Raw genomic sequence first — 13,649 nt, forward strand, 5'->3', positions numbered from 1 at the left:
CCAAAGCTAGCTTCCCTGTTGATCACTTGATTGTGAACATTTATTCAATCATATGTCTACAGCAGCAAGGCATATGTTGTGGTGCCATCGCAATGCCATTTATTTTGTTGCAACTCTGTGGTTAAACTTGTGTAAGACACTTTCATTTTCATTGTGGTTAAACTTGTGTAAGACACTCCATTTCCATTGCAGCTATTATTGAAACTTTTTGGTACATGAGTTTCATATCCTATCTTCCTCTTTGTTGATAATTAAATATTCTTCTGTATATTTTTTCTTTTATTCTTATCATTTCCTTTCTTTTGGATTCCTCCCCTAAGGTTTTCTGGAGAACCAACAATGACTTCTGTTCTATGGTAGGTTATTTTTTCCTAAAAAGTTCTATTTGGTGTGTTCCAATGCTGTTTCGACCATTAGCATAATTTTTGTTGCAGTAATCGTGTTAAGTCGTACTGTTTTTCATGATAGGAGATGGAACTCTATCTTTTCAAGTTGTTGCTTCCTCTAAGCATCTCACGTTGCTTCCTTAATGCATTACATGTAACAAAAAAAAGAGAACTATTCCAAATTTCCTGTGGAGTACTCATTCTGCACTGAGCCACTGATAGAATACCATGGAACTTCCTGCACTTTAAGGATATGCTATTGTACATCAATGACAAAATGCCAGTTGATTCTATTCTTTGCTTACCGCTAAACACACTTTTCTAAAGATAAAAGGAAACCAACAAACTATTTCTAATTTATAGATAACTTTCCATGCCGCATCCTCCTTGAATTCGGTCACTTCTGGATAAGTTTCCTTTAATAGATTAATTTACTTAACCGAATATAGCAGGAATCCGACTATTGGTGATGTGATAATTTTCTTAGGGGCTTACCAAATTTCACTGTTAACACAATCACCGCCTTCTCGTGGACAAACTGGCAAGCTCACTGGCTAGCAATGTCGCCAGAGATGGGGATGGAGAGAAATGGATAGGGGATGACGAGTGGGTCCATTTTATTTTTCCATTTCTTTATTTTTATGTCTCATTGATATGTGGGCACCACATGGGCTCCATTATTTTTTATTATTTTGTGGGCTCAACATGGAACCCAGTATTTTTTTCCAGATTAAAATACCACATAAACACCATGTCAATGTCACGTGGGACAAAGATCTAGTCAAAGGAGCCACGTAGGTGATACATCAACCAGAAACGGGGACAATATTATCGAGAGACCTCGTTTGCAATGGTTTTGTAAGTTAGTCATGTGTTGTATCCGGTTTTGCGACCCAGGACTAATTTTCGAACTCAGTGACAAATTGTGTGACCTAAAGTGAATTTATTCCAAATACCAGCTTCTTCCCACTGCACGGCTCACTCCAAAACCACAGCCCACTACAATCTACGGGTTTATCGACGTAGGTGTTGAACCAGGCCGCATTCGATTTGGTCAGGTATTTACTGTCGGATAAACTAGGAATAAGTTTGTTTTGACTCTCTTAAGCAAGTCAAATCTAATTCTTACCCTGAATCACAATACGGATATCTCGACTACCAACTATTAAAATTGGTGTAATTTAACGGGGGCTCCTAACGTGCGCGTACGTGCTAGGAGGTAAATGCAGTGCGCGTTTTTTGATGCTAAGAGCGCTTAGTGCTAACTTTTTTTCGATTTTTTTTGGATAAAAATTCATCACACGTCTTTCTTCTTTTTTTTAGTTGATTGAAACAAACTTTCAATTCCAGATTTAAACTCAGATTTAAAATTTTCAAGTCAAGATTTGAATACTTTTAACTTAGATTTAAAAAATTTTCAACTCAGATTTTTAAATTTGAGTTCAAAATTTTCAAACCAGAGTTAAATTTTCAAATCTTGACTTGAAGTTTTTTAAATTTGAATTGAAAGTTTCAAATCTTCATTTGAAAGTTTTCGAATCCGAGTTGAAAGTTTTCAAGTCTGAGTTGAAAGTTTTCAAGTCCGAGTTGAAAGTTTTCAAATCCGAGTTGAAGGTTTTCAAGTTTGAATTGAAAGTTTTCAAATCTGAGTTGAAAGTTTTTAAATCTAAGTTGAAAGTTTTCAAATTCGAGTTGTAAGTTTTTAAATGTTGATTTGAAAGTTTTCAAATCTGAGTTGAAAATTTCAAAAAAATCTTGAGTCCTACTCCTACACGCGTGCGGTAGTAAACGGCAAAAAGAAAAAAAGGAAACAACGGCAGCTGCGAAAAAAAAAGAAGAAAAAGCAAAAAAAGAAAGAAACAAAGAAAGAAAGAAATGGCGTCGCGAAAAAAAAGAAAGAATCGCACGCGCACGTGGGCCTTGTGGGCCGGAAGTGGGCATCGGCAATGCGCGCGTGTGAATTAGCATTTGCGTAATTTAACTCCCTCAGCAATTTTGGAGGATGGTTTCACTGACATGACGCCTATGTGATAGTGTTGAGCTGGTTTTCATCCCACGTGACTCTAACGTGGCATTAGAATTTTTTTACAAAATATGAGACCCACTTATTATTAAAAGAGGGGACCCACTAACATATGGGTCCACATATCATTCTCTCTCCCTACTTTCCTTCTTCCTTCTCCCTCGTGGATTTTTCACAATTTGATCATTTTGAAAAACTTATTTCACAATAGACCCCTGAAAAAACTTATCCAAAAATGGTCTTGTTGGGGGCGCCAAAGTCACTGGCGCCATCGTCCAACGGGACGGCGCCAGCCTCTCTCGGACGTGGCGGGACGGTGCTGAGGTGGCAGTGGGAGCGCACTAGTGTGGCTGGCACCCACCCTCCCCCTCTGAAATTTTTATTTTTTTTATATTTTTTTGATATTTTTTCACGCTTAGGAGCACATAAGAACCAACCATAAAAAAAATAAACTTAAATAGACGAAATATGTGACTTGTAGAATTTTTCCTCTCCTCTCCTCTCTAGTATAGAGGACAGAGACGTGCAACTTTTTTTATTTTTATTTTATTTTTTGATATTATTTCACGCTTAGGATCACACAAGAACCTATCATAGAAAAAATAAATTCAAATGGATGAAATATGTGACCTGTAGAATTTTCTAAAGCTCTACCGAAAAGCTTCTCACCTCGAAAACACAATCTTGCAAGCAGAATTTGGAGGTTTTAATTTTGAAAGTTGCGCCTATTTTAAGAAATGACACCCAAATGATGCCTATTTTCGGTACAGATTTAGAAAAATTCTACAGGTCACGTATTTCGTTCATTTGAGTATATTTTTCCCATGGTTGGTTCTTATGTGCTCATAAGTGTGAAAAAAATAAAATGAAAATAAAAATGTTGCACATCTCTCTCCTCTACACTATAGAGGAGAAGAGAGGAAAAATGGCGGCGGGGAGGGGGGAGGGCAATGTGGCTGTCTGGCTGGCGCGCTCCCCCGCCACCCACGTCAGCAGTAGGAGCTGGCGCCGTCGCGTTGGACGACAGCGTCAGTGACTCAGGCACCTCAAAAAGGACCATTTTTGAGATAAGTTTTTTTTTGTCTATTTACAAAATAAGTTTTTCAAAAAAACCAAAATGTGAAAAATCCAGCTTCTCCCTCCCTCTCTGTTATCTCTCTCTTTCTATCCCCTTTCTCTTCCCCGGGTGACCGAGAAGATGAAGGCCAAGCCGTTGTTCCATCATCACCCAATTAGATATGGCATAACGAAGTTTAATTAAACTAGAAAGGAAGCCCGCGCAGATGCGCGGGCATCTTATTTATTGTTTATAGAAATAATGCTATTAGAATTAAGTCATATCTCATCAAATAGGTTTAAGAAATTATAGATTTTGTCTCATAATAACAAAATTCTATATTGTGAAATAGATCGTAAACTTTAATATATAAATGATAAGAATGTCTCTTAGATTTAAAAAATCACTTTTATCCAGGTTACTTGTAAACTCGCCTATTATCACCATTATTTATTATCATTTTTCTTAAAAGTTAGATATCCTTTTAATAAATGGAACTTCATTTGTACCACCAAAATAAACTTAATACGCCATTAATACATAAGACATTCATTTCCACTACATACCTAAATGTTTATCTCAACACTTATTTCTAAATCTATGAATAAATATTCTAAAACTACGGCTTGTATTAACCTATTGGTTAATAGGATAGCGTCATTAAGAAATAGACATGAATGCCCCCTCTAATGGGTGGAACCATCGAGGCTTTATTTATCCGCTGCCTTCAAGCATGAGTTGACATAGTCGTGATTCTCACAATTAGTGTGGAGCACAATTTTAACTAATCCTAGTTCGCTATCGGCACCCTCAAAGAAGATTGCATCAGTAAGTAAGTAGAAAATTGAGCACTATTATCAATGGTGGCCTCCTCTGGGCTTGCTTCAACTCAACCATATGTGCCCCCTGCTATACTTGTGGTAGCATAGCAAGCTCTGTTATTCATGCTCGGTGTCCTTCAAGGAAACAAAGTCAATATGGATGTGATGAAAATAGTTCTTCATTTCTTCCCATAAAAAAATAGTTTCTTTATGTTTTATGTAGGCATGATTTGTTTATGGTGTTAAGCAGTACTTCTTAATTTTTTATGGTACAGATACAATGTAATCTTTAGAAATAAGTGAGGTTGATCATTAAACATATATATAGCTAAGCAAACATGTGACTGTGACAATCTTCAGAGTTTGTATTTTGACAAAGATCTATATTTTAGCATCTGGTTTGTTTTTGTCACCTATTGTTCATAATTGCAATTGCAAGAGACACCTTTACTAATTCTAAATGTATTTATTTTTTTCAAATTATTTATAATAACTAATTTGTTGAAGTGCAGTTATAGTTACATCAGTGGGATGTTTGACGTACATTTATCAATTATCACTTATGCCCAACATATTATAATTTCTCGATTATAAGAAAATATATCATGAGTAGTAGGTTTATGTACATGTTATAAGATTGTTCATTTGTTACCAAACCTATTTCGCAAAATAACAAATGTAAATGACCATAATTTTTGTGATGGATTAAGGAGTTGTATTGTAGCAACATCATTGCCTGGGCATACCTATCAAATAATTCTGAAAAATACAATAAACAATTAAGAATCTTAATCTCACAAAAATTAAAATAAAGTCAGATATAATTGACAAAACATAACGTTGTTTCATTTTCATGCACGTAGATTTCAGTTAGTGTTATATAATTATCAAGTGATATTTGACCATAAAATATAATATGAAATTATTTCAAAGATTATCATAACATTAATTATTATATGTCACACAAATTATTTGAAAAAGTATTTTTATATTAAATTATTATGTTGGCTCCATGTGTTGTAATGTATTTAGCACTATAATATAACTATGATAAGTCATCAACATTTGATTACACCTTATTATAAGTTGACTATATAATTAAAAATAATTTTAAGAAAATGAGTGATTAAACACATTTAGTTTGTTTTTATATTAAAATAGTTTAACCTGCATATTTATCTTTGGAGTAATGAATTTTATTTTATAGTAGAGAAAATCCTATTCTGAAGAACATCTATATTTTTTTTAAGGTTCTACCAACTTATATATGCATTTTTTAGGGCTTTATAGCTTCATTATCGTATGTACATATGTTTCTTTGTTTTTTTTTCAATCGAATATCCGGTACATAGTTTCTCTCGTATAGACAGGATATTAAGAGGAAGCGGGATAATTATCTAATGATCTAAAATAATGGGTCCATTATTTCAAATGAAAGTTGACAGCAGAATTATAGACTGCCACGTGGCGGTCTAAGAGTGCTTGGAGAAACACCACATGATCATATTTGTGGAGTAATAAATTTTATTTTTATAGTATAGAAAATCCTATTTTAAAAAGACCGTCTATTTTTCTTTCTACTGACGTACATATATTTTTTAAGATTTTATAGCTTTTCTTTTCACTCCTACATAAGTACGTACCTTTTTTTCAAGTGAACAATATCTAAAGTTTTTTTGTTTGATGGTTTTTTTATCGTACTTACGTACTCTTATACATGTATTTTTTGGGCGTTATAGATTTATTATCGTATGCACATATATTTCTTTCTTTGTTTTGTTTCAATCGAACATCCGTAAACAATTTCTCTCGTATACACATGAAACTAAGAGTAAGCGGACTAATCTAATAATCTATAAAATGGGTCCATCATTTTAAATGAAAATTGGCATCTAAATTATAAAGTACCATGTGGCGGTAAGGGTACTTGTAAGATCGCCACATGATCATATCTATGGAATAAATTTTATTTTTATTGTACGGAAAATCCTTATTTTAAAAAGATCAATGTCTATTTTTTTCTACCTATGTACATAAATATGTGATAATAAATGAAAATATTATTAATAGGAAAACATCAATAAACATATTTAAAAAATATTCAAAGGCTCTTTTCTTTTTTTTGTCTATATATATATATTTATATTTTTTCAAGTGAACAGTTTCTTTTTTTTTCTGTTTTATAGTTTTTTTATCGTACGTAACTACAAAGTACGTTCGTTTTTTTTAAAGGAACATCAACTAAACGTACCTTTATTTTTTTTTTCCAAGTACATTCCGACGGTGATTTTTTTCCGGTATAAATGGCATCATGCACAGGACAGAAGGCAAATAGATCTAATCTAATGTAATGGTCTAAAATAACGGGTCCACCAATTTAAATGAAAATCAACGGTAAGATTATAAAATACCACGTGGCGATCTATAAGCGTTTGTAGGAGCGTCACATGGTGGCTTAGGAGTGTTTATAGGAAGATTAATGGACTTTTAGTATATAATAGATAGATAGATAGATAGATAGATAGATAATAGATAATTAATTCCCATGGTAGTACAAATTAATAGTTAATAATACATGTTGGAAATTAATCCCCATGATCACTAACCAGAGCTTTGTTGCAACTGGGGAGGCCAAAAACACGGTTCATAGTACATCAACGTGCAAAGCAAATTATTTTTTCGAACGACTCGCATAAGTCGGTGTAAAGTTCTATTGATAAATTACAAGGTTACAACCCGAAAAGGTCATAACCAGGAAAAGAAAAAGTATACCATAAAAGATAAAAGAAACACGACTGAGATCACCCAAATCCTATCCCTTACAAACAACACAAAGTATATTATGGGCAAAGCAAATTATTTATATTCAGGAAATTGAAGAGCAGAAGTACGTACTAGAGGTGTACGGTCGTCGATCTAGAGATGCAGCTCGAGGTCCAGCTGGTCGTCGCCGGCGCCCATGGAAGAGACGGCGGCGGCGAGCACCATCTGCATGCCCGCTGCCGAGAGCGGCCAGGAGCTGGATGCCCTCGGCTCTCGGTGAGGAATGGATCACCGGAAGGAGGTGGTGGCCTGCATAAACTCTAATAAGGTTATTGTTTAGTAAGTAGAGAGATACTCCGGTGCTTCCTACTCGTAGTATTATACTACCAGTAGAACTAATCTGAACCGTTTATTTTTTTAGGGTAGATTGGTACTAAGACATATTTGGGGTAGATTTGACACTTAATTTATTTCTCCGTGTGGGTCTCGTGGTTAGCGTCGCTCAGAATCCTCATCTATCGCAATCGAGTGGAGGTGGAGAGCGTGACTCCTTCCGCCGGCGCCTCGACTCCTTCTGCCGGCGGCGCTTGTGCATCCCGTTCCCTTCCGCCAACGGCGGAACTCTCCGGCGCCCCTCTCCTTCCGTTCCCCTTCTCTGCTGGCGTCTAGCCGCTTCCTCACCGGCGTGCGCGCAGGAGCTTCTGCTGTGGGATGTTTTCCTGTTCATGATTTTGTATGGGTTGCGTTTTGCCTGAATTCTGGTGTGAACTAAATAGAGAAGGGAAAACGTTAGTTGGAAATTTATCTGAAATGCTGCAGTTCGTTTCATAGATATATGGACTAATCCATGTTAGTACTGAAGACCAACTGATCATCAATTGTTTGGTTTAGTTTTCAACTGTAACTGATCCTTCTGTTTGTCTCTGTCTGTTTGGTTAATTGACCCTATTCCCTGCATGTATCTGAATTCTTCTGGATATGAAGCAATTCGTTTCAGATATGGATGTGGATTTAATACCCTAGTATGTCACAATGTGTTGAATTCTTCTGCATCTGTGGCATTCCGTTTCAGAGCTAGTTGAACTGTTGGATCGCTTGCATGAAGTAAGTATTTTGCCCCCAAGCTGCCACTCTTATACTTTTTCCGTTTCTAAATATTTGACACCGTTGACTTTTTAATACATGTTTGACCGTTCGTCTTATTGAAAAACTTTTGTGAAATATGTAAAACTATATGTATACATATAAGTATATTTAACGATAAATCAAATGATAGGAAAAGAATTAATAACTACTTAAATTTTTTGAATAAGACAAATGGTCAAACATATTAAAAAAGTCAACGACGTTAAATATTTAGAAATTGAGGGAGTATATTTAAGTGAAATCCCAAGCTGCTAAGTTGCCATTCTTATATATTTAATTGAAATCCCACTCCTATGTACTCTTATATAGCAAAACCGTTTTACTGTAGACTTGTTCGATGGTCACAAAATGCATTGACAGTGATATGCTATCAACCATAAACTCTGGACAGAAAGTTAATTAGGGTTGATCAAAGAATAGTTTGTCAGGTTTTGCTGCTATCATGCTTCTTCAGCAAGCTCTCCCTTGGTCTGTTCAATGGTATATGCAACCAACTTCGTATGTGTCAGAAAAGATGCAAAGCAAAATGCTCAATTCAGTAGATTGTCGACAAGATTTTTGATGACATCGAGCAATGGAGCAGCTGCGGGCAAATGTGCTGGTGCATTTCTCTCAGAGAGCTAGATAAACGTTGGAGGCGGCGGAGGCGAGTGCGTCGGGAGGCGGCAGACGAGGGCGAGGGTGGCGGAGCAGGCGAGGTCGGTTGAGGCGGCGGAAGGGAGGAGTCGCGAGGGAGGTTCTCTCGGCATAGGCTCGAGATGCAGGCGTCAGTTCCAGAACGAAAGAAGATAGGGTAGCTATTGTTATAAAGTGAAAGTGACGATTATACCCCTCCGTAAATAATTTTATGTAGACAAAAGTACCCTCTCCACAATTCTACTACCATTAAATGAGGTGGTAGTAGAAATAGATCTGAACCCTTCGATTAAATAAGATCAACGGTTCAGATTTTTTTCTACTACAAGTAGAAAGCACCGGAGTGAGGCTCTAGTAACTATATACTTATTAATTTGACTGGCCTGCGAGAACCAGTGTTATATGTAGTGTGCATGAACACCTGAAGTTATTATTTCCTTTTTTTTATGCTCCTTTAACATCATTCTTTTTTTTTCCTGAAGAAACAGACAAGAAGTATAATACGTCCGCGCAAAAAGAAACACGCAAGGTTAGCCCCAAATTTCCAATCATTACACATTTTCTCTCTCTCTTTGTTCTTCGCCATTGCAAGACAGCTACAGTCCGCCCGCAAGGTGCGCTGGCGGCGGCGGCTGCTACTACGGCGGGCCATGGCGCCACGCAACACAATTGCAGCCTCCGGCGGCCATGTCGCCGGAGCGAGATTACGTCGGCCAAGTGCCAGGTGCAGCCCAGCCGCCGCGCGTGTGTCACCCGCTGATTGCTGTTAGAAACGATTAAGACTTAGAATTTGGTTCTAAAGCAGAGACACTGATGTTTTAAGTGCTTCTCTTTTTCTTTTCCCGCCTTTGATTTGCTATACTAGAGCATTTTGTTTTTCTCCTTTCAGCTTTCATTTCATCCTGGAAATGTAGAACAAAAGGCAGACATGTTTGCAACACATCTACAAATACATATAAGTGCTTTGTATCATCATCCGATGTAACTATATTTTTTCATGTCAATAAAGCTTATGGTCTGTTCACTTTGATGCCATTTTTAACCTTACCAAATTTTAGTAAAGTTGTCAAAAAAAAAAAGTTGCTACATTTAATTTGCTACCAAATTTTGGTAACTATATAAGAAATCCTGCCAAAATTTTGGCAAGTTGTCAAAATTTTAACAGCTATACCAAAATTTTAGCATTGTCCAAAATTTAGTAAGTTTTTTTTTAACATAAAAGTGAACAGCCCTGAGCCGAATGGCACTCCCCGTAGGCACCACCCCCAAAAAGAAGAAAAAAAAAACGAGCTACTGTTTGAGCGTTGGTTTTGGATCGGACGGTGCACAACCCATCCATTTCCTGTGCCAGCATATCCCCCTCCTGATCGATTCGGATTCCTCCAGCTACCGACACGCCGACACTTGTCACCCACACAAGGCCCATGTGCGGCCCAACTAGGCCCACCCTTCCGACACGTGTCCCTCCCCCACCCTCACCGACCGGCAGTAGCATTCACCTTCTCCCCCCTCCGCCGCCTCCGCCGCTCCCCCACCTTCCAGAACCTTCCTTTCCCGAAATAGCCACCCCTACCCTACCCTACCCTACCCTACCCACCCCCGCCAAGATCCCCGCCGCCGGCGAGCTCGAGCCCTTGGTGGTGCTCCGGCGGGCGTTGTCGCGGTCGGATCAGCTGCTGCTGGTGCTGGTGATGCCGCTCTCTCTTTCTTGCGTGTACTTCCGGGTGGGAGGTTGATGGCGATTGTGAGGTGTTCTTTGGCGCGGTTGCCCTCGCCCCCACTCTTATCTCCTCTCCTCGCCCATGCTACCTACCTTCCTCCCCCGCCGGAGCTGCTCTGCTGCTCGTACTAGCGTGGGAGCTGCCTCTTCTTGTTGAGCCATTTCTTGCCTACAAGGACAGGGTGCCTCGCCGTCGCCATTGCCGGCGTCGGAGCCGGACAAGGAGGTTCAGTGTGTACTGTACCGTGGTTTTGGGCCTTCTGAGCTATGGATGATCCAATGCTGAATGCGGTGAAGGAGGAGGAGAGCCACGGGGACGGAGGAGGGTTGGAGGTGGTGGCGGGAGAGGATGGGGCGGCGGCGGTGGCGGCGGGGGTGGCGCCGAGGCCGATGGAGGGGCTGCACGACGCCGGGCCGCCGCCGTTCCTGACCAAGACGTACGACATGGTGGACGACGCCGGCACCGACGCCGCCGTGTCGTGGAGCGCGACGAGCAACAGCTTCGTGGTGTGGGATCCCCACGCCTTCGCCACCGTCTTGCTCCCCAGGTTCTTCAAGCACAACAACTTCTCCAGCTTCGTCAGGCAGCTCAACACCTATGTAAGCCCATAGCCACAGCTCCCTCCCCCTCCCTCTATATTTTGTCCTGCAATGCACTTGTTTGCAACCTGGTTCAGTTCTTGATGTTTCGCCGCTAGCGCCGATGAATGTAGCTGAAATTGTTCTTGTTCTTGGTCGTTGGAACAACCCCCACAATTGCAGTATAAACTATATGTTGTGGAGTAATAAGTTGGTGTAACCATCCAAATTGAATTGTCATTTGTGGTCATTCAAAGTTTAACAGAGGAAATTAGTTAGGCATTTAAGGTTGCCGGGTTCTTTTCGGTTGTTATGGTTGAATAGTTGGGATCTCAGATCTTTTTTGGTGATAAGGATATTTAATCTCTGGGAAACACTTACTATGTCTCATGATATTTCATCAGAGAAGCAGAACTAACTTACACAAGCGCGTATAAACATCTATTTAGTGTTTTTGTGTTTAAAAGCACAAAGAAATCCTAGATTTGACATACTTCTGTGGAATAACAAGCAACGTATGGACAAATGATAGTTGAATGGCAGTTGTCCTAGATCTGAAAATTTGGACTTTTCTCATTTTTGTTGGGCCACTGTCATAATTGTAAGAAAAAGGCTGTTAACAGAAACAAAAGTCGCTCAGGGGAAATGATTCGATGTTTGTTTGGATGGATGCAGCATTGCCCTACCTGCATGTGCTGTAGTACTGTACTTCAGGTCTTCATATCTGGACTCCATTTCCCAAAGTGATGGAGATCCATTTTCATGCTGTGCCCGGTGTCCCCATCCTTTGAACCTTTTTTTTGGGCATGTTACGGTTGTGTACCAACATCTTTTATGCTATGCGTCACCGTCAACTACTTGAACTTCATATAAGCGTCACGTTGGGCTATTTTTAAATAGTGTAAATAAGATCAATATGTTTATGTTTTTTAATAAATATCCTCAATTCTTATGCTAGAGTTGATAGTTAACTTGTGCCCTCTGGAATGGGGCAACAGATGACTGAATTTGTAATTTGCCCCAACTTATGAAATCGATGAAGATTGAAGGAGAAACTTGATGAATTTAGTGCAGAAAGAACTGAAAACTGCACAAACTGAAACCTTGCAAATTGAACTGAAACGCATTCCAGAAAGGTACACAAAAGATACTTCTTGTAGCTTCATCTTTGTTGGTACTGCTGCAACTTGTGATCTTAACAAAAAAGCAAAAAAAAAAAAAGTGAGAGAGAAGTATTAGTGTGTAATTCTCCCCCTACCAAGAAAGAAGTAGCATCCTGTTGCATACTTGTCTAAGATGTCTCTTGCAACTAACATTTCCCTGATGAATTGTTTGTTTGTTTTCAGGGTTTCAGAAAGGTGGATCCTGATCGGTGGGAATTTGCAAATGAGAATTTTCTGCGGGGACAGAGACATCTTCTCAAGAACATCAAGCGTCGAAAACCACCTTCCCATACTGCTTCAAACCAGCAATCCCTTGGGCCATACCTTGAGGTGGGCCACTTTGGATATGATGCTGAGATAGACCGGCTGAAGAGAGACAAGCAATTATTGATGGCTGAGGTGGTGAAGCTAAGGCAGGAGCAGCAGAATACAAAGGCAAATCTGAAAGCCATGGAGGATAGGCTGCAAGGAACCGAGCAGAGGCAACAGCAGATGATGGCATTCTTGGCGCGTGTCATGAAAAATCCTGAGTTCTTAAAACAACTTATGTCCCAGAATGAGATGAGAAAGGAGCTCCAAGATGCCATTTCAAAGAAAAGAAGGCGTCGCATAGATCAGGGACCCGAAGTTGACGACGTCGGCACTAGCAGTAGCATAGAGCAAGAGTCACCGGCCTTGTTTGATCCCCAGGAGTCGGTGGAATTCCTCATCGATGGGATTCCCTCCGATCTTGAAAACTCAGCGATGGATGCTGGAGGTCTGGTGGAGCCACAGGATTTCGATGTCGGCGCCTCCGAAGAGCAGCAGATCGGGCCCCAGGGGGAGTTGAACGACAATTTCTGGGAGGAGCTGCTGAACGAAGGGCTTGTTGGTGAGGAGAACCACAACCCGGTCGTCGAGGACGACATGAATGTGTTGTCGGAGAAGATGGGTTACCTCAACTCAAATGGCCCAACGGCTGGGGAATAGCTAATTTCATTCAAATTATACCACATTGCTGTCAGCTTTCGCCATATGAATTTAACTGAATTTTAGTTGAATTTCTGCTTGCTACTGGCATGCCTCCCTCCCTGTGTTACTGACCGTAGTGATTTGTTCGTTGTTAGGCCATATAGCCTGCCAGTCATGTAAAATGAGTAAAGGTGTTGATGATCCACAAATGTTCTGTTCCGTGTTGTCAGATGGTCTGCCTGTATTTGTAGTCGTGCTTAGTGTGTGCAATGTTGTAATGACATCTAATATTAATCTGTACTTCTCGTAATGACATCTGATCTTAATCTGATTGCAGAAGTGCTTTGAATTGCATGTGAAAAGAGAGTAGTTTCCATGAGGTGCATATATATGGTACTGAACTT

At 39.5% G+C, this 13,649-nt stretch overlaps 1 protein-coding gene across 1 annotated transcript; it reads left to right on the top strand.

The window, feature by feature from the left end:
* Window positions 1-10,351: 10,351 nt before the first annotated feature.
* On the top strand, window positions 10,352-13,617 carry LOC127778319 (heat stress transcription factor A-2b). Its single transcript, XM_052304904.1, has 2 exons — window positions 10,352-11,152; window positions 12,478-13,617. The coding sequence occupies exons 1-2, from the start codon at window positions 10,820-10,822 to the stop codon at window positions 13,261-13,263; spliced, it is 1,119 nt and encodes a 372-aa protein (XP_052160864.1). The 5' UTR covers window positions 10,352-10,819; the 3' UTR covers window positions 13,264-13,617.
* The last annotated feature ends 32 nt before the right edge of the window (window positions 13,618-13,649 follow it).

This window comes from Oryza glaberrima, chromosome 7, assembly GCF_000147395.1.
Source record: "Oryza glaberrima chromosome 7, OglaRS2, whole genome shotgun sequence".
NCBI lineage: Eukaryota > Viridiplantae > Streptophyta > Magnoliopsida > Poales > Poaceae > Oryza > Oryza glaberrima.

What these genes read in the sequence shown, in the direction of transcription:
- LOC127778319 (XM_052304904.1), top strand. Translation starts at nt 10,820, where the DNA reads ATGGATGATCCAATGCTGAATGCGGTGAAGGAGGAGGAGAGCCACGGG. An exon ending in TCAGGCAGCTCAACACCTAT is followed by an intron (nt 11,153 to 12,477) that starts GTAAGCCCATAG and finishes GTTTGTTTTCAG; the next exon opens with GGTTTCAGAAAGGTGGATCC.